This window comes from Panicum hallii, chromosome 4, assembly GCF_002211085.1.
Source record: "Panicum hallii strain FIL2 chromosome 4, PHallii_v3.1, whole genome shotgun sequence".
Taxonomy (NCBI): Eukaryota; Viridiplantae; Streptophyta; class Magnoliopsida; order Poales; family Poaceae; genus Panicum; species Panicum hallii.
This window is the reverse complement of record NC_038045.1, coordinates 46,533,465-46,553,213: the sequence shown is the minus strand read 5'-3', so window position 1 is coordinate 46,553,213 and position 19,749 is coordinate 46,533,465. Positions and strand designations below refer to the sequence as shown.

The window sequence follows — 19,749 nt, the reverse complement described above, 5'->3', positions numbered from 1 at the left end:
CATTGTAGGGTGATTTGTTTTCTAAGACATGATTGTTAGGACCGGGATTATCCTACCGGAACACCGCTCTCCAGTCTCCCGTCGTGTTATTGGTCGGACACGCCTGGCCGGGCCCACGCTGCCTCCGCGCGGATGCCGGGCCCCGTCGAGAGGTTCCGGTCGTGGGCCGACCAGGCGTCTTGGACCACGGACGGGACGCCGCGGTTGGGCCGTACACGCGCGTCCAAACCATTGGCCAGCGGCCCAGCGCGTGCGGCGTGGAGGAGCAAGACAAACTGCTGAAGAAGCCACGAGGCCCAGAACGCCGGCGTGGGTCCGGCGTCGGATCATTCGGACCGAAGCCATCGAGCCGTGGCCGCCGGCCGGCGCGCTCGTGCGAGCACGATCCGAAGCACAACCGTGCGCCCAGCGGAGCGCCATAATTCCGGTCACTTGCGCCGGAATCTGCCGCGGCAAAAGGCGGCCGCCTACCCAGCGGCCGCGACCCCCGAAAACAGAACAGCCTTTGCGCTTTACAGGCGGCACGGGCGGGCGCTGCTCCGACCCACGGCTCCGCGCTAGCCAGAAGAAAAGCTCGCCGGAATCCCGACGCCCGAGAGAGAGAAAAAGGCGCCGATCGGAGGCTAAACAGGCGCGGGCCAGGCCAACGCACAAAGGCGGCAGTCGGGCCGATCTCGTCAGCCACACGCCGCTCGCGCCCGCCGTGGCCGCAGTCCACAGCGTCGTCCAGGACACCGCGAGAGGGGAGCCACGCGCCCACGCCCAGTTCCTACCCGTCGCGACGCCGGCGAACGGGCGGCGCGAGTAGGCTGGTGCGTGGTAGGCGGCGCGCCGCGGACACCGGACCATTCTAAGGGTGCGTTTGGTCCAGCCGTGAGCTGTGAAAAAACTGCTGTCAGATATCTGCTGTGAAAAAGCTGTTGTTATATGTCTGCTGTTAAAAAATTGCTGTGAGATACCTGCTGTGAAAAAACTGAAATTTGTTTGGTTCAAGCTGTTCTGAATTGTCGACGGTAAAAAAGTTATATATTATCTTTATGCAAATTGACAGTATACAATATTTCTTTACGATGATTAAATTTTTTTCTTTAAATCTTTATTTTTATATATATGAAAATATTTGGAGTTAACTTTTTTATTCTTTTTTATTTTTATTTTTCAATATATGAAAATATTTATTTTCTTATATATAAAAAAGAATTGAAAGAGTATATATGTGACCAATAGTAGATGTGTAGTTTTTACAAATTTAAAAGCTGCAAAAGTAGGGTATAACCTGCTTTTAAATTTATACTACAGAAAAATAATTTTTTTAAAATAGCTGTAGAAAAACTAAACCCGCAAATCTGTTTAGTTCAGCTTCTACTTTTTAAAAGCAGAAGCAGGTTTATATAACTGAACCAAACGCAGCGTAATGGGGCCGTCCGGAGCTAGGTACCGTCCAGCCGCGCGCCAAAGACTGTGCCGTCAGACATGGTGGCGCCTAACACCAGCCGACGGGCGCTGATTGGATGGACGTCGACCTGCTGGGGGTAAAGGACGACGCGGTGCGCCCGAAGCAAGCAGTGGCCGGCGCGGCGCTACCGGGTTGGCAGGGGCCACCGCAGCGGGAGGGAAGGCCGGAGGAAAGGGTACGGCCACAGGGTCGTGCTTACCACAAGCCCGTTTGTTATTGACATGTGGGGTGCTCGTGGTGTGGGCCCGGCGTGTCATCCGGAAGGCATTCATGCTGGCGAGGCATTTTGTTCTGGGCATGGGAACGGACCGAGCGCTGATCATTATCTTCCCCTGGTTGTGCGTGATGATGCTAAGGGAACAATGAAACTGCACCTAGGAGTTCAAATCCAGCTATATTTTGGGGGGAGACAAATACAACTTCTTTGGTAGTGTAGGGTTGACCTAGGAGAGACTATGAAAACTCTTAAACCAAGAGAGAGGGTGTAAGTGTGGATAATCTTTTTTCTTTAGAATTCAACAAATACCAAGCAAAAAGGAATATAGCACACTGCATACGCTATTATCATTCTCTGCTATTATCATTCTCTTAAAGCGTATAGAATTTATCATAAAATTATTGTGTCATCATTTAGAAAGGTTGGATATTGAATGAAACGGTTCATTTATACACAACTTTGTGTAAAGAAAGCCTTGGCACCATGTTGTCTCATACACCACATTGATATGCACATATAATATTATTTCTACTTTGTATGTGATGAAAAATTATTTATTTCTAATCAAGTTTCCTTCATATTATCCACTATTGGTTGATGAAGAATTAACCATTTGGACTTTTATTCATGCGTGGACATAATGGTTACCCAATGAATTCCTAAAATGTCGTAATTTATCCAAACTATGTTATTAGTTTCTACTATATTCTCTCTCTCCATGACCCTATATAAACTTGTAAAATGCACAAGCAATAAAATGCTTATAATATATGTTCAAAACCAATGTTGAGGAACACAACTTATAAAATACTTCTATTAGGCATCTCAACTACCAAATCCCCCAAAAAGTTGATTCTTAGAGGCCTTGAATGTCCCATCCTTTAAAATCCCTATCACTACCCTACGCAAAAAGAAAAATCCTTGCCATTATATATAGCTAAGTTCATACTTGATAAATATTAAAAATTATTTGAAATTATAATGTCATTATTGACAATTAAGGTTCGAAATTGCAGCTATTGCACCACGAAATTGTTTCGCACTCTCAAAAAACAACCTCTACATATGGGACCCATCAGCCACACCATCCTTATCCCCCTCCAACATCTCTCATCCATTCTTTATCCCTCTAGCAGCTCGGTCACCAATTTTTATACGTTGAGGTTCCAACAGCTTAGTCACGCCTCGACGTTGCCCGCAAAGGGGAGCCATGCTTGACCCTTGGGCCAGTGACGGTGGCTATGTATGCGAGCTGTGGTTGGCCCTCACGCATCCAGCATTCGTGGTGCTAAACGACATCTGCTGTTATGCAATTTCGTAGCGCAAAATTATGGTAATGAGACATCGACGATAGCTCAAATATTGGCAGTATCGTAGCGGTCGTTGCACCCAGTCGCCATAGCACTGTTGGGGACAACTCTTTCGTAATCATTCTTTGAAAGAAAGTTTTTTTTTGCCAGCTACTCATTCGACTCCATTCGAAATGTATGGCTGACACACCCCTAAAATCTCTGCAGGCGACCGGCCGTGGTGTCCTTAGCAATTCCGACCTCTTTTGACAAAAGCAGGCGGGAGCGAGCGCACACCGCACCAACTCGCCCTTCCGTCCGCGCAGCCGTTATTCTCCCACGCCTCCCGAGCTGTGCTGTGCTGCTGCCCGGCTCCTTCCATTCCACCTTCGCCAATCATCCACTCCACCACCCGTCGCCGTCGCCTCTTCCTTTTTCCCTCTCGCCTTCCTCCCTCCCGATCCTTGGCCTCTCCCATCGCGAGCAGGACGACGGAGCAGGAGGGCGGCGACGCCGAGGGGATGTCGGGGGCGTGGGGCGGCACCACGCAGAAGTGCGCGTCGTGCGGCCGGACGGTCTACCCCGTCGAGGAGCTCGCTGCCGACGGGCGCGTCTACCACCGCCCCTGCTTTCGGTGCCACCACTGCAAGAGCACGCTCCAGGTCCGTCCCCCGATTCCTCCCCCACTTCGTTGTCTCCCTCCCCTGCTTGCGCCGTCGATTCTCCCTCGGGGGTCTTCTTGACCTGAGTACCAGACCAGAGTCTCGCGAAGTGGAAGTTTAGGTGCAGTATCAGTCACTGTTTACCTTGCCTTTGCGATTCGGTCTATTATTGCGAGCGTCACTAGGAGCAGCTGGGCTATCTTGTCTCGTGATTTGTCCTTGCTTCGAATTGTTTGGTTGATGCTTCAATTTCTGCACTTCTTGGTCTGCTTTTGTCAGCCGGAGCAGTTGAGAAGTTTGGCTGCACGACCATGTCGGCTGCGATTGTGCACGGCTTGCGCACGGAGTTAATTGTGCCCCGTTGAATTTGCACTGTTCCTGGTTCTTGCGTGACAGCGAATTGGGAGTACAGTGTACCGGATTGTGGTGCTTCAACTCATCACGGGTGCGCTACCAGTGAATTGGCAGAGTGCGAGTGCTAACTGCTATCTGATTGGTTGAGTGGACGTTCACCTGTCCGGCTGACCAGTTGTTGATGAATGCCTTTTGACAATTAATCTTACCTTTTGATGATAACGTAGGAGTACGAAAAATAATCTCACTGCATAACTCTTCCTGTCCTTGTGAATATAATATATGCATTTTACTTTTTGAGGAATCCATCTTCATAGAGTACTGATGTGTCATATTGGTTTTAAGTGTTAAAGGTGTTTAGTTATATGATGAGCTCTTTGTACTTGCTTTCCCTTGCACATGGTCCAGCTGTCATAATTCTTGCAGGGTGTTGACATAATCCTGCAATAATGCAGTGCAAGACTCTTTCAAAAAAAAAATAATGCAGTGCAAGACAAATGACTTTCCGATATGGATGCAGTTTTGGTACCCGATTGGACATGTTTGCATTATTTCTTCAGAGCACATTGTTTGGTACAGTCTGTAGCTTTTTTTGTAGAAACTGCTAATTTTGTTGAGAGCAATAATGATCATACTGAATCTTTTATGATACATCATACTAGTAGGCATTGGTACTACTGTATCTTATCTTTTTGTGTTTGTTTGCAGCCAAAGCTACACCTGTGAAACCTAGCCAAACTAATATTAGACCATTAGTTCTTGCTTGATAGTGGACTGGGTACAAATCATGGAACGCCAGGTTTGAGACATTGTTGAAAGAATCTGGAAAAACAATCTTGATCTTGAAGCATTTTAGTTCTTCATAAAGCGGAGATTGCATTGTACTGGTTCTGTTCACCGATCATGGAACTATGGAAGTGCTTTAAATATGTTTTTCTCGTGCACCTGCATGGGAAAGTGTGAGTGCTAACTGTTAAGCTGAATGGACATTCACCTGTGACCTGTTGATCAATGCATTCTGACAATTGCTAACTATAACTTTAGAATCAAATGATGTCAAGGCATACATCTTGCTCTGCTTATGAATATCACATCCATTAACTTTTTGAGGAATCCATTTTATAGACTATTGATATGTCATACAGGTTTAAGTGTGTAACTATATCATAACCTCTTTGTACTTGCTTTCCTAGCACATGGCATGTGTCCCCCAGAAGGAGAGAGAGACTTTTTTTTTTTCGGCAGCAGCTTTTAGAGATCAGAGAGCATATTCCCTAGCCATCATAATTCTTGTAGGCAGTTGATATGATCGGGCAATAGTACAGTGCAAGACAAATGACATTCTGACATGTATGCTGCTTTGGTACCCAACTACGCATGCTAATGCTATTACTTCAGACCACATTGTTTGATAGTCTATAGCTTTATTCAAGAACTTCTATTATTTGTCAAGAGAATAATGAAATATTGAATATATTTTATGCTACATCAAACTAGTTGGTAAAGTATATCTGTGAAACATAATCAAACTAGTACTTCAACTAACTTTTTCTACTGGCTCTCGTTTCTGCAGTTTAGTAATTATTCTTCTGTTGAAGGTGTCTTGTACTGCAAGCCTCACTATGACCAGATACTGAAGTCAACAGGAAGTTTGGACAAAAGTTTTGAAGGTACTGAAGACAATCATTGGACTAAGATGTCTCAATATTTATTGTTAATTGCCTTATTTTCCTCACAGTTTGCACACCTAGATGGTACAACAAATACGTTTCTAGTTGAAATTATACAAATCTTATGCCTATGGTTGAATATGAAATTATACTATACCTAATTAATCCACATGGCCACAGCATTGTATGAAAAAAATAAGCGGCGTAGAGTTTCTATTTCCTCCTATAGACGTAATTGTTTTTAGCCGCTCAGAGCAAACCATGTGTCCCTTTTTAGCATTGCTCTAATAACAACAAATTCTAGTGCCATTCTCTAAAAAGATTTTATATTATGTCAGGTGTGTCCAGATCAGCTAAGCCAGAAAAATCAAATGGACATAAGGTATTCTGACGGCATCTGGTAACTGAACTACTTGGCTGATGCATCAGCGCACAGAAATTTAATGTCCATTCCTTCTTCTTCTTTTTAAAAAAAATGCAGGGCCAGCAAAGAAGTAAATTCTCTAGCATGTTTGTTGGCACACAGGATAAGTGTGTAGTTTGTAACAAGACTGTGTACCCTCTTGAAAAGGTCAGTATTATTTAGTCTTACTCTGTGCTACTTCAATGAAGCAAAAGATGCCCTGGCAACTAAGCATAATTTGCTCCTATTTATACTGCCTGACTATAATTCATGTCTGTAAGTTATGTGGGACAATCTGGTTAGTTTCATGATCTTGATGAAACTATTGCAGTTCATCAATATTGAGTTTGAGTTGCATGCACCAACCAATTCAACCCAAAAGTTTAAACTGATGGGGAGAGGTGGGCAATTCACTTATACTTCAACACTCCCCCTAACGTGCAGGCTCTCTCAGGCCTCAAACGTGGAAATTAGGAGTCGGCTGCAATTATTTTATTTAATCACACCCACCAGGATTCGAATTCGAGACGTCTAGCTTTGATACCATATTGAGTTGCATGCACCAACCAATTCAACCCAAAAGCTTAAACTGATGTGGAGAGATGTGGGCAATTCACTTGTACTTCAACAATCGAAATCCTAATTCCATCACAACTCCAAATGTAATCAAACCTATCATGAACTATTATTGGAAAAATTCCATAATAATTGCAATTTTGCAGCATAACCACTTTTAATGCAAATTTCCCCTTGCTAGTAATATGTAACAAAAAAGTTAGAATATCAAGAATTTGACCCCTTCTCCACAACCAAAAGAGACGGTGTTTTAATTAAAATTATATGGTTGAGACTTCAGAGACCTTCTTTGTCATAATGCATAGCTATGAAAATGTCGTAAAATAAGTTTCATCAACGTGTTTTGCGGGGCACAATTTAAAGGCACATTTACGATATGCCATTTTTTGCAGGTTGCCCTGAATGGAAGTTCTTATCACAAATCATGCTTCCGTTGCACCCATGGTGGCTGTATGCTTAGCCCATCCAACCATATCACGCATGAAGGCAAACTTTACTGCAAGACCCACCATTCTCAATTGTTTATGGTTAAGGGAAATTTCAGTCAATTTGAGGACAACTCTGGTAATGCAAAAGTGGCTACCGAGAAACCACCAGAAACAGAAGCCACCAAGAACCTAGATCAAGGTGATGGACTCACAGACAAACCATCAGAAGCCGAGCTTACAGCTGAAAATTCACCACAAAATGATGTTGCAGCTGAAAAACAACTGCAAAGTAGCACTGATGCCATAAAACCATCTGAAAGCATTACAACCATGCAGACACCAGCAGGAAGTGAAGGAGCTACTGAGAGTGAGTCAAAGAGTAATGTTGTCGACAAGAAAGCATCAGAAAATAGTGTAGAAAAGCCACTGCAGAACAGTGTGAATGATGTAAAGCCTTCAGGAAGGGGTGCAGCCATAAGAAAGCCATGGCAGCGTAGTCTTCAAACAGATAAACTGTTACCGACTAGTACAACCACTGAAAAGCCATCACTGAGTGGTGCTGCCATTGAGAACCCATCACCAAACAACGGGGTTGATATGAAAAAATCTGAAAGCAGCACAGTTGCCAAAAGGTCATGGCAACAAAGTGCAGCTACTGAGAATCCACCACAGAGCATTTTACCATTGGATAAGCCATCAGTGACCAGTGCAGATGATGCAAAGGCATCAGAAACTAGCAAAGTGGTCAAAAAACCATGGCAACGCACTGTGGCTGCTGAGAAGCAAACACAGAACAGTGCACCAACTGAGAAGCCACAGAACAGTGTAGCTACTGAGAAGTCATCACTGACGACTGACATGAAGCCATTAGATAATAACATGGAAGTTAAAAGTCCATGGGGACGCAGGGTATTCAATCATAAGCCACTGAAGAGCAATATAGATACTGTGAAACCGTCTGCAAGCAGTGTGGTTGATGTGAAGCCAGCAGAAACCAGTTCAGTAACCCCTGTGCCACAGCAACACACAGAAAACATTGAGAAACCTTCAGACACCAGTGCAAATGATGCGAAGAGTGCAAATGATACGAAGAGTACAGATGATGTGAAGCCATCAGACACCAGTACAGATGATGCAAAGAATGCAAATGATATAAAGCGTACAGATGATGTAAAGCCATCAGAGAACACTGCAACAGAAGTTAGAAAGTCATGGCAACGCAATGTAGGCGCTGAGAAGCAACCCCAGAGCAGTGCAATTGATGCAAAGACTACAGAAAGTAGTGGAGCGATCAAAAGGCTGTGGCAGCGCAATGTGGCAACTGAGAAGCCCTCAAAAAGTGATATGGCAGTTGTGACACCATCACAGAGCAGTCTTGCTGTCTCCAAGCCTTTCCAAAGTAATACGGCCACGAAGAGGCCATGGCAAAGAAGCATGGCTCCAGAAAAACAGAAAGATAGTGATTTAACTAGCAATAAGCCATTGCAAAGTAAGCCACTGCAAAGCAAGACAGTTGTTGAGAGTCCCCTGGAAAGCAACACAGCTGTCAAGGAAATGTTACAAAGCATCACACCTGCTGAGGAACCACAGCAAGTCACTTTGGCCACTGAAAGCATATTGCAAATCAGCAAAGATACAAAGAAGAATGGTTATACTACCGAGAAGCCACCGACAACTGAGACAGCTGAAGCGCGGTCACTTCCTACAAGTATATTGGAATGTGATGTTTCCTTAGAAAGTGTTGTTAAAACTGAATCATCACAGAGTGACACTTCTACTGAGAAGATGCCTCAAAGCACTATCACTGAGAAGGTAGAAAGTATATTGAAGCCACTCCAAAATGATACAGCCCATCAGAATATCTCGGAGAGAGAGCTGGCGACTGGGAACATATTGGAAAGTGCCATGGCTGTCGAAAAGCCACATCCGAGCACTTCAATCACCGATAAGCCATTGATAGAAGATGTTGCAGACGAGCCAGTTCAAACCAATGAACCGTCTGAGCAGCCACTGCAAAATAAAGACGCTGTTGAGAAGCCATATCAAAGTGACGAGATAGTTGCAGACATGACAGGAAGTGAAGTATCTCGTGAGAAGACGCTAGAGCCTGAAAGTGATGCCACTCCCAATAAATCAAACAAGGATCCGTCAGAACATGAAGGTCTTCGATCTGGCGAGAGTTCTCTGGACTCCAAAAGCAATCCAAATGCTGAGCAGCCATTAGTACCTCAAGTTGTTGTGGCAGAGAAGGCAGCTTTCCAGATTACAGAAGCAGAAAATGATGCAGTTGCTGGGCACTCGTCAGAATCTCAGAGCATGGCACCTGGCGAGATTCCAAATGAGCAACCATCAGAACATCAGAAGGATGTGGCTGTGGAGCAACCACTGGAACCTCAACATGAAAAAGATTCTGGGAATCCGCTAGAGCCTGAAAGCCACATAACTGCAGAATCACAAAAAGATGCAAATCAGTCAGCCGAGCAGTCATCAGAACCGCAAATCAATGAGAGCAATGCATCTTTCAATAAGCCATCAGAGTCTCAAACTGATGCAACTGCCATGGAACCACCAGAACCTCAAATTCATGCTGCTCCTGATAAGGCAACTGATCAGCCATTGAAGTCTCGTGATGATGCATCTGTTGAGAGGCCACCTGGAACTGACAATAACGCTAATTCTGATAAACCGTCAGAAAGCAGCTCAGCTACTGATGCACTGTCTGTAGACCATCCAAACAACAACATAACTATTGATGAACCTGTACTAGGAGGCATTTCTGATGAAACATCACATCAGAGCAGTGCACCCATAGAAACACCATCTGGAAGTGAGACAGTTGTTGAGGATTCAACACACAACAAAGAAACCAGTATGAAACCATCTGAGGAAAGCATAGCTATTGAGAAGCCATCTGAGAAAGAAGAGATGAGTGTCAAGCCCCCGGAAGACAAGGCAGATGCAGAGCTATCGGAAGACAATGCTTCTCTTGAGAAACAATTGGAGGCTGATGAGGCGAGTGCCAAACCTTCAGAGGATATTGTTTCTCCTGACAAGCCAATGGAGGAGGGAGAGGCAAGTGTTGAGCCATCAGAAAACAATGCTTCTCCTGGGAAACCATCGGAGGAAAATGAGGAGAGTGTCAAACCACAGAAGGATGTTGTAACTCCAGAGAAGCCATTGGAGGAAGGTGGGGCAAGCACGGAGCCATCAGAAGACAATGCTGCTCTTGAGGAACCAAAGGAAGAAGAAAAGGTGATTCACAAGCTGTCTGAGGACAGTGTAGCCCTTGAGAAGCCATCAGAGGAAGGCGAGGCGAATGCAGAGCCATCAAAAGACACTGCTGCTCGTGGAGAAACAAATGAGGAAGATGAGGTGATTGCCAAGTCATCCGAGGCCAGTGTGGCTCTTGAGAAACCATTGGAGGAAAGGGAGGCAACCGCAGAGCAGCCAGAAGAAAATGCTGCTATGGGAAAACCATTGGAGGAAGATGAGGCAAATGACGAGCCATCAGAGGACAGCGAGGCTCTTGGGAAGCTTCAGGAGGAAGTGGTTGACAGTGTCAAACCATCAGAGCCAGAGGAGGACGTGGCTCCTGAGAAATCAGCCGCTGACAAGCCATCAGAAGAAGTGGTCAATGAGAAGCCGTCTCACGACGATGCTATTGTCGAGCCGCCATCTCAGGACGACACGGCCACTGCCACTGAGAAGACCGCAGCTACAACTGACACTGCAGAAACTGCCCGAGAGAGCAGTTAGCCGGTTACAGTTAGTTAGCAACAGTTTTTAACAGAGTGGGGATGAACTATTATTGTTGCGAGTTTTCTGCGTGCCTTTTGTTTGATTTTGATTTTCTTTTTCTCTGTACAATGCTTGAGTTGTAAAATTTGAGGGAAAGAAACTATAGGTATTGATTTGATTTTTTTTCACAGGCAATAATCTCCTCCCCATGTTTAGGACTTTGGAGGAGGATGCCATTGAGGTTTTTACATATAGGATTGGCATGCGGTTTGATTTACTTCTGCACATCAGAGATGTATTTTGCAAATGATTTTGTGCAAAGAATTAGTCAATTGCTGTGTTTGCTTATTATTTGATTTTCTGCAGTCTGTGTGAATTGATTCTGACTCTGCCTCCTGATAAAAATTCAGAGACGTTTCCTCTCTTTTGCGACACGCAGAGATGTTTCTTCAGTCAAGCTGTTATTGAAACTGAAAAGGGGAAAGCAGTAGGAGTAACCTTGGCCCCCAATAAAAGTTAGGTTTAGTTTCTTGGATTCTTTTTATTGAACTTGCTTATTTAGCCTAAAAACGAATTTTGTTTTGGTTCCTGACCTTTCCGTTAGTTTGGCAAGCTAATGGTGTTAAAAGCAAGGTGAAACAACTCTTTTCCTAACACCAAACAAAACACTACAGTTGGGTACGTCATACAAGTATTTTAGACTGCCTATTATTATTAATCTACTAAACTAAGTTATTATTTTTTAAAAAAGTTAATAGTAATAGACAATCTAAAATATTTGATGTACGCTATTGCAGTGTTTCATTTAGCGCTAGGGTAAAAGATTTTATATTATTTTTAACAACGTTAGCTTGTCAAACTAATGGAAGGATCAAAAGCTAAAACGAAATTTATTTTCAGACTAAATAAGCAACTTCAATCGAAAAGGATCAAAAAATTAAGCTGAACTTTTGTGGGGCCAGAAACTAAGGTGCTGTTCGGATCCATATAGCAAAAGGGCAAAATTTTTGCCATTTGCCAAATGTGGCAAAAATTTTGCCATTAGAGGTGTTCGGATGCATATAGCAAAACATATAGCAAAAGAGCAAAACGGCGGAGTCCGGGCGGCGGGGGCGGGCGGAGGGGGCGGAGGCCGGGCGCGGCGGCGGAGGCCGGGCGCGGGGCGGAGGCCGGGCGGCGGAGGCGGAGGCGCGGCGGGGGGCGGAGGCCGGGCGCGGCGGGGGCGGAGGCCGAGGCGCGGCGGGGGCGGAGGCCGGGCGGCGGGGGCGGAGGCCGAGGCGCGGGAGCGGGCGGCGGCGTCGGAATCTGCCATTTTGCTACCTCGTCTCGCTCTTTCCCTTTCGACGGATGGTGTTCGGGTGCAAATGTAAAAAAAACAGCAACTATTTTCCCTTTTACCCTTTTGCGGTTGGATCCGAACAGGGCCTAATTTACTCAAGTAGTTATTACTACCGTCTAAAACCAAACAGAAGGCGGGAGGGGTTTCCGATGGCGCCCAAGCGGAAGCCCGCGCGGGGGCCGGCGGCGGAGGAGCGGGACCCCGACGGCATGTTCCGCGGCGTCTCCGCCTTCATCGTCCCCCACGGCGTCCAGGGCCGCCGTCTCGAGGTCGCGCTCTCCCCCCCAAGATTCGCCACTCCGCTCTTGTTGAGGTCTCCAGCTGTGCGCTTAGGCTCTGGGGGGTCGGTCGATGCAGGTGTGGAAGCAAAGGCTGGTGCAGATGGGGGGCCGCGTCGTGGAGAAGCTCGACAAGGGCAGCGCTGCGGCGGGGGTCAACCACGTGCTGGCCATGGACGCCAAGGCGCTGCTCCGGGTGCTCGACGCCGCCTGGCTCCACCGTTTCCGCGGGGTAACCGCTCCTTCCTATTGCGTACAAACCCTACCCTCCTATGCGCAAGCTGTTGCGCGTGTATTGTCATGTGTATTTTGCGATCTCGGTGCTGTATTGGAGCTGTGGAGGCTTCACATCATTGATAGATTTTTGTGTCCCGCCAAATTGTCATTTAGTGGATTGGAAATTTGATTGCAGAGTGTGGTGTCCTTCGAATGGCTGGAAGAGTGCCTCAAGTCCGGGGAGAGGCTGCCCGAGCACAAGTTTACAATCAACTATGAAGAGGAATTTAAGCCGAAGAAGGCCACTGGCAATGGAAATTCAGGTGCGTCGCAGCCTGCAAAAAGGAGCAAAATATCATCTGAGGATCCTGGGGATCAGCAGAGAACAAATGACGAGGATAGGGAGGAGCATTCAAATGCAAATGCGGATAAAGGTTCAGGTGTCAAAACAAAGCCTATCCAGTATGCAAGTAGCCAAAGTAGCTCTGGAGATACCAAGGATACAGTAGGTTCTCATGGTACACTTGACATCGAGGTATAGGTTTGATCTGATGAACTATTATGCCATCTATATTCTGAATTATGTTGTTTTCATGTGTCATGCTCCTTTACTTTTCTAAGCTCCTCACCTGATCTGCTGTGTTCTTTGTTGATGATTTTGGAGCTTAGTTTCACAAACTTGAATATGATATCTGAAACAATACTGCCGCATTTTCCATTTATCCTTTTGGAAAGCAGTAGTGCATTATTGCAAGAGGACTTCAGAGTTCAAAAGAAAGCTCTATGTCAACACCTCATCTGTATTCATTGCGCATGGCGTAGTTGGATGTGTAAGTTCACATGCTAACTCATGAATTGTATGACCAGGAAGCCTCCTCTGGAGGTCCCAGCATTTATGCTCCAGCAGACTTGAATAGGAACATCACCAAGATTTTCGGAAGGCTTATCGATATATATAGGGGTAAGCACACTTTACATGGAAATTCTCTCATTCGTTAGTCGATTGCTTCAACATATCACATTGTCTCCTTCTGAAGCCCTGGGAGATGACAGAAGATCATTTAGCTATTACAAGGCCATACCGGTAATTGAGAAATTGCCATTCAAAATAGTAAGTGCTGAGCAAGTTAAAGACCTCCCTACCATTGGGAAATCTTTGAAAGACCATGTATGTATGCTTAATTCCACCATTTCTTACAGCTGATGTTGCTTCCTAAAGTGGTTTTCACTGTGTACCACTATTTCTACAAATAAAAATAAACAAGCCAGCATGTACTTTCGGGCTCAATAATGTGAAAGAAACATATCTCATGTTTTTCAGTATCTTGTGGGTCACTTAGCAATGAGCAATCCGTATATGTGAATTCTGGTTCTAATAAAAGGCATGTGTGATCTTTGTGTTCCTGAAAAGAGCTTGGCCCAATATATATTGCTCAAAACGGAATCAAAGTACCACCAGATGCTGAATATATGACAAGTTTGATTACCATGTCACTTGTAAAATTCCAAGAAAAATTGGGAGGCTTACGTCTACAATTAGATTTGCTATATCCATGATCTCAATTGAATCCAACAATCCGTTTGTGCAGATAAATGAAATAGTTACAACTGGAAAACTCTCCAAGCTGGAACACTTTGAGAATGATGAAAAGGTAATGGACAAAGTAGTTCATGATTTGGACATATTCAACTACTTCTGTTTTCTTTTAAAGAACAGGAGAGGGCAGGCCCCCTGCTGGTTGTACATTAAAAAGATAGAAAAAATATGTAGAAAGTTAAAGACAAAGGCACAACTACAATAATCTAGCCAATCACTAATCTTATGTTTTCTTCGCTCTATGCATAAGCATAGCGAATTCAAACAAACTTTGCCTTGCTAGTGTCAACAACTTAGTCCACATTGTTGCAAAGCGTCAAACCTCTGCCGATATCAACACAATTTAGTTTGAAGGTACGGACTATCAGCTTGTTCGGAGAAGTTTGGGGAGTTGGCCCTGCGACTGCGCTCAAGTTATATGAAAAGGGACACCGTACTCTTGATGATCTGCGAAAAGATGAGTCACTTACAAATGCTCAGAGGATTGGATTGAAGTACTTTGATGATATCAGGCAAAGAATCCCCCGGCATGAGGTAAGTAATATGTAAAATTACTGTGTCTCTATTTGTTACAAGGTTCATATATGTACCTTGAATATGATACATATTCCCTCTTGTCTAGGTTAGCGAGATGGAGAAGTTTTTGCAAGATGTTGGAAAGGATATCTTACCTGGGGTGAGTTAGATACATTTTGAGGAACTAATAAAATCTGCAGCACACAATAGTTGTTTAAACGCCAATGTTGAAGCCATAGTTTGATTCTATATCAGTTACAAGTATTCTTTGGTGTTTCTTTTTATGTATAAGTTGAAACGCATTCACATCTATTGCAGTTCTGTATGCTTATGATTTTTCATAGTATTGGAGTACAAATTCTATTTATTAATGAAATCCAATGCGCGTATTTTTTTATTTTTAGGTAATAATTGTTTGTGGAGGATCATATAGACGTGGAAAAGCTTCTTGTGGTGACATGGATATTGTTATAACTCATCCCGATGGAGAAAGGTAAACCTAAAAGAGTTCGGAAATTTTATCCTCTTCACTATCTTATATTTTCAAATTCAAGTGCAGAAAATGTTCTATTTAGCTTTAAAAGTTTTCTTCAGTCATGTAGGTTTTTTACCCAAGTTTGTTCAACGGCTGAAGGAAATTAACTTTCTGAGGGAGGATCTTATCTTTAGCATACATAGTGTTGATGTAAGTTGTAAAACACCCTCCATTGGTGAGTGGTGGCTCCTGTAATTCCTTAGTGATTCCTGTGACAGCAAGAACTGCTTAGCTGATGCATTAAATTGGTCTAGTTTAAAGATCCTAACCCTGATAGTCAAGTTTTTTATGAGATTTGAAGTAGCTAAAATCCAATACAGGGAACAGATAGTGGGGTTGACACATATTTTGGTCTTTGCGCATATCCTGGGCGTGAGCTGCGGCACCGTATTGACTTAAAGGTATATTGAGGTTTCCAATGCACATCATCAGTTCTGTGATGCTTTTCAAAAATAAGTAACATTACTGTGACATTTTTATATGTAGACCCGTGTAGTAATTGTATGAATTGAAATGTCATGATCTTTTCTAATTATTAATCAACATATATTTTTCTGCTGCTGAGGGCAATGACAATGATGAATTTGTGATGCTTGGCATTGTACCGGCTGTTGTCCCTGATAAAACTCTGTCATTGTGTTCACAGGTATACCCAAGGAATAGATATGCATGTGGGCTGCTTGCATGGACTGGAAATGATGTACTAAATCGACGGTACAAATTCAAGATATAACCTTTTTATTGTTCCCAGTCCCCAAATGAAACTCGCTTTTCCTTTTGAAGCTAAGCGCAACAATTATAACACGCAGGCTAAGACTATTAGCAGATTCGAAAGGATACGTGCTTGATGACACTGGATTGTATCTAGCTACACGGGGCAGTGGTGGAAAGCATGTGTGTATATACATATAATCACGAACAGGAAATCCCCTTTTATCAGCTTCATTTGATTTTTTTTTTGTAATTCTTACAGGCAGGTAGATCGGATGCGATAGTCAACTGTCACACTGAGAAGGATGTTTTCGACACTCTTGGATTCCCTTGGCTGGAACCTCATGAGCGCAATCTTTAGCTGGTTTCGAGCGTTCCTGTAGAGGATGTATTTTGTAAAGCTGTATATCTGTTCTCAGCCTACCTCAACTTACTCTGGACTGAAAGGCTTTGTACTGGTTGTTGTTGTTCATTTATATGTCCTTCCCTTTTGTTGTGCTGTGAATAGTACGCAAGCTTGTTGAAAGTATCTAAAGTAGTCTCTGCTCTTTGTCATCCGGCATAATGGTTTGTTTGAGCGCATTGCATTACATACTACAGTTTGTTTGAAAGCATTTTGAATCATTAGCTGCTCCTAGCTTTTTGAAGCATCTCAAATAAAGATATAAGTCCTAAACCTTATCTGGTGAGCTATTCACCATTCATTGAACAAGTATCCTGAAATCTACGTAAAACATCTAAGCAATCATCAGGCCACGGAGATTTATATCTTAAGAAATATGCATTATGCAACTTTGCACAAATGACTGCAGATTAGTGCACGGAACATGCAAGATAATGTGGCAACTCAGTATTTTTAGTTAGTGCTACTATTTGGAATGAAATGCCAATACGAGACAGAGGACGTGGTAAAAGAGATAATGCCATATCAAGGCACTTCAAACTTTCATGCCTTACACCGATTACCAATCCACATTTCAAAATTCTATCCTCTGTTGACGTCAGCTAGCTGAAACTTTGCAATCAAACTTAAATACACCTGATCTGACAAACCTTGCAGGTGTGTATGATGCATCATTGTTAATACTAAACGGAGTGGACCCGAAGTACCTAGATGAACGTGAAGACTATTTACATCTCTTCCCTACAGTATGTGTGAGCACCAGCACAGGCAAAGGCGTGATCAAAAGAAGCTACTGCTGGGACCACCACCAAGAATTTCCTCCCTGTCGATGAAGCGCTCAAGAATGTCCTTGTCCTTGGTAACGATGCACTTATCATCTTTGCCAAACCAGTTGTAGCGGTTCTTTGCAATGTAATCATAGACTGAATCACGCAGTGGAGTGGGGACGATCAGCAAGGAGCTCAGGACTGAGTAGGGAAGAGGCAGGTATGATGCAACTTTCAGTGCAGCTGTAGTAAAAAAAAAATGAAAGTGTTAGTACCAAAACTATAGATAATGCACATTACTATGAAGAGAAACAGTTGCTGCACAGTTCAAAAGTACATAGACAGGCCAAATTGCAGTCTTTTCTCCTGGCTAAATGAGTATCACCCTATCTGTTATAGATGTATTGAACACATGGAGCTCTTGGCATACTCTTAGATTAATCAATGCCATGAGGGGCGAAGCTTATAAATAATTGTGACTTCAAACTTCAAAGACTTGCCCAACTTTAATGCAGGATGGCAAGATGGCTGTGACTGCAATAGTTTGGGCAAAGAAAGCATGTGTCCAATAATACAAAAGAACCTGATGGCACAAAACTAACTGAAATTGGATGAGTTCACTGATACTCCTAACTGATAAATATAAGGCTTGATATGTTGCTATCCTTCCAAAGCTAGCTGTTAAACCCTGTTACTGACCCAAATTATAAGCATCCACAAGAAGCACAAAGGTAATCTAAAGTCATTAGTCATGACCAATGTCACATGTTCACACATGTTACTGAAACATCATAGAAATTCAGGTAGCCACCATGACAGTATCATGGAACACGCATTAGAAGAATAGATAAAAACTTCACTGGAGTCTGGAGTTAAACTTGATCTCTATCTCGTTCATACCAATTTAGTAAAAATAGATGGGCACATAACATAAATCCTAGTGGTGGTATCATCCTTCTAGCTGAAATTTTTCATAGCTGCTACCAGCATTCTTCGTATCATGGAATGAACAGCCTCCGAGCAACGCAGTGCTAGTCTGTTCATACTACACAATTAACCAAGAACATGTTCTAAATATATCAGAGAAATACTAACCCGTAGAGCCCTCGTAGTAGGCCTCGGGTCCCTCTACGAAGAGCACACGCCGCAGGACGTCCTCTCGGTCCAGGCCAACCAGCCTCAGGTACGGCTCCGCGGCCTTGGACTGCACGCAGCAGAACTTGATCTTGGCGTGCTTGTCCGCCCTGATCACCCACTTCACCCCTGCATTGCAAAGCCGCCATCAAATCCGCCATCGTGAGCAATCCACACACGCAACAGACAAGCCCCCACCAATAGCGAATCGTTCGCCCGCCCAATTAGCTGCCAACGAAATGATCCCAAAATCCCGGAGCTAGGTCTCGCCCTCCCACTCACCGCGGTGGCAGAGGTGGCAGACGCCGTCGTAGATGAGCACGCGCGGCTGCAGGACGGTCGGCATGGTGGCCGCCACGGTGGATGCGGCGGTGGCGGCGGACGGCGAGGAGGCGCGCGGCGGGTCCTTGTCGATGACGAGGTCGTCGGCGGCCGCAGCGGAGGAGGTGGGGGGTGCGTAGCCACGGAGGAGGAGGCCCGCGAGGGGCGGCGCGAGGCGGGGGCCGGCGCGGCCGCCGACGGTTCTGGCGAGCATCCTTTTTTTTTCTTCCCCTCTCTCTTCTCCTCTCGGACGCCGCGGCGAGGTGGCGATTCTCTATACGGTCTGGGTTTTTCCCCTCGGACCAGGGTGCTGTTCGTGTCCTTTTCTTTTCTTTTCCTCTCTCGTGATGCTACTGCTGCTATCAGCTCTTAGGGAATACTTCCTCGAAATAACATATAAGATATTTTAGGTTATACTAAGTTAAAGTAGTTTAAGTTTGATCAAATTTATAAAAAATAGTAATAATATTTTAAAAGTTAAATGAGAATAAGTAGATATATTATAAAATATATTTTTATAATTATTTATTTGATGTGTTAAATAGTAATATTTTTCTCTATAAATTTAGTCAAAGTTAGACTACTTTAGCTTAGGACAAAACAAAATGCCTTACATTTTAGAACGGAGGAGTAAGTTATTAATTATTTTGAAAAGGAATGATGAGAAAAGTCTATGTTATTTACACAATGCAAACAAATATAACATGCACACTCGAGTAAAATGAAAAAAATACACCTTTAAATATAAAAATAATAGAGTAAAATGGACCGACGACCCTTAAACTAGGCACGGGATGCCATCCCGATCCCCAAACTTTTAAAATGTATATTTAGTTCTTCAAACTTACTAATTATTATTTTTAAGTTATAAAGTGAAAGTTTTAACTTATATGGAGCTTACATGTGGGTCCAAAATTTATTTTAAAATTTTCTATTCAACTCTTATATTTTCAAACAAATTCAAAATTTTGTTTCAAAAAATTATGCCGAATATTTTCTTTACCAATATTTCCTCCAAAATTTATATTTATATTTTCTATCTTTTACAAATTTGATCATATAAATTTTTTATTTTACAATTTTTCTATACATATCTTTTGTATTTGAATATATTTGTACAAGTAAATTGGTAGAACTAT

At 43.6% G+C, this 19,749-nt stretch overlaps 3 protein-coding genes across 6 annotated transcripts; 2 read left to right on the top strand and 1 right to left on the bottom strand.

Annotated features, from left to right (window-relative positions):
- Positions 1-3,283: 3,283 nt before the first annotated feature.
- On the top strand, positions 3,284-11,149 carry LOC112890164 (cell surface glycoprotein 1-like). 2 transcript variants are annotated; one of them, XM_025957039.1, is made up of 5 exons: positions 3,284-3,624; positions 5,552-5,648; positions 5,987-6,030; positions 6,130-6,219; positions 7,020-11,149. In XM_025957039.1, the coding sequence occupies exons 1-5, from the start codon at positions 3,484-3,486 to the stop codon at positions 10,809-10,811; spliced, it is 4,164 nt and encodes a 1,387-aa protein (XP_025812824.1). In that variant the 5' UTR covers positions 3,284-3,483; the 3' UTR covers positions 10,812-11,149. The 2 variants fall into 2 exon arrangements, with proteins under 2 accessions (XP_025812824.1, XP_025812825.1); XM_025957040.1 differs by having other exon boundaries at positions 3,486-3,624; positions 3,904-5,648.
- Positions 11,150-12,224: 1,075 nt separating this feature from the next.
- On the top strand, positions 12,225-16,540 carry LOC112891123 (DNA polymerase lambda). 3 transcript variants are annotated; one of them, XM_025958055.1, is made up of 14 exons: positions 12,228-12,401; positions 12,490-12,642; positions 12,823-13,161; positions 13,494-13,587; positions 13,664-13,737; positions 14,216-14,278; positions 14,578-14,757; positions 14,846-14,899; positions 15,144-15,232; positions 15,334-15,424; positions 15,595-15,675; positions 15,921-15,988; positions 16,084-16,168; positions 16,248-16,540. In XM_025958055.1, the coding sequence occupies exons 1-14, from the start codon at positions 12,282-12,284 to the stop codon at positions 16,344-16,346; spliced, it is 1,590 nt and encodes a 529-aa protein (XP_025813840.1). In that variant the 5' UTR covers positions 12,228-12,281; the 3' UTR covers positions 16,347-16,540. The 3 variants fall into 3 exon arrangements, 2 of the variants coding, with proteins under 2 accessions (XP_025813840.1, XP_025813839.1); XM_025958054.1 differs by having other exon boundaries at positions 13,664-13,794; XR_003228414.1 differs by lacking the exons at positions 16,084-16,168; positions 16,248-16,540 and having other exon boundaries at positions 12,225-12,401; positions 13,664-13,794; positions 15,334-15,449.
- Positions 16,541-16,891: 351 nt separating this feature from the next.
- On the bottom strand, positions 16,892-18,895 carry LOC112889692 (uncharacterized protein YuxK). The gene is made up of 3 exons (XM_025956441.1): positions 18,572-18,895; positions 18,251-18,418; positions 16,892-17,398 (listed from the first exon to the last, which is right to left on the bottom strand). The coding sequence occupies exons 1-3, from the start codon at positions 18,822-18,824 to the stop codon at positions 17,169-17,171; spliced, it is 651 nt and encodes a 216-aa protein (XP_025812226.1). The 5' UTR covers positions 18,825-18,895; the 3' UTR covers positions 16,892-17,168.
- Between the last annotated feature and the right edge of the window lie 854 nt (positions 18,896-19,749).

Excerpts from the sequence above, each read along its gene's own strand:
- LOC112891123 (XM_025958054.1), top strand. The coding sequence starts at position 12,282 with ATGGCGCCCAAGCGGAAGCCCGCGCGGGGGCCGGCGGCGGAGGAGCGG. Across the intron at positions 13,795-14,215 it reads GGAAATCTTTGAAAGACCAT|ATAAATGAAATAGTTACAAC; the intron begins GTATGTATGCTT and ends CCGTTTGTGCAG. Across the intron at positions 14,758-14,845 it reads AAAGAATCCCCCGGCATGAG|GTTAGCGAGATGGAGAAGTT; the intron begins GTAAGTAATATG and ends CCTCTTGTCTAG.
- LOC112890164 (XM_025957039.1), top strand. The coding sequence starts at position 3,484 with ATGTCGGGGGCGTGGGGCGGCACCACGCAGAAGTGCGCGTCGTGCGGC. Across the intron at positions 5,649-5,986 it reads TTTGGACAAAAGTTTTGAAG|GTGTGTCCAGATCAGCTAAG; the intron begins GTACTGAAGACA and ends ATATTATGTCAG. Across the intron at positions 6,220-7,019 it reads CTGTGTACCCTCTTGAAAAG|GTTGCCCTGAATGGAAGTTC; the intron begins GTCAGTATTATT and ends CATTTTTTGCAG.
- LOC112889692 (XM_025956441.1), bottom strand. The coding sequence starts at position 18,824 with ATGCTCGCCAGAACCGTCGGCGGCCGCGCCGGCCCCCGCCTCGCGCCG. Across the intron at positions 18,419-18,571 it reads CTGCCACCTCTGCCACCGCG|GGGTGAAGTGGGTGATCAGG; the intron begins GTGAGTGGGAGG and ends TTTGCAATGCAG. Across the intron at positions 17,399-18,250 it reads CTACTACGAGGGCTCTACGG|CTGCACTGAAAGTTGCATCA; the intron begins GTTAGTATTTCT and ends TTTTTACTACAG.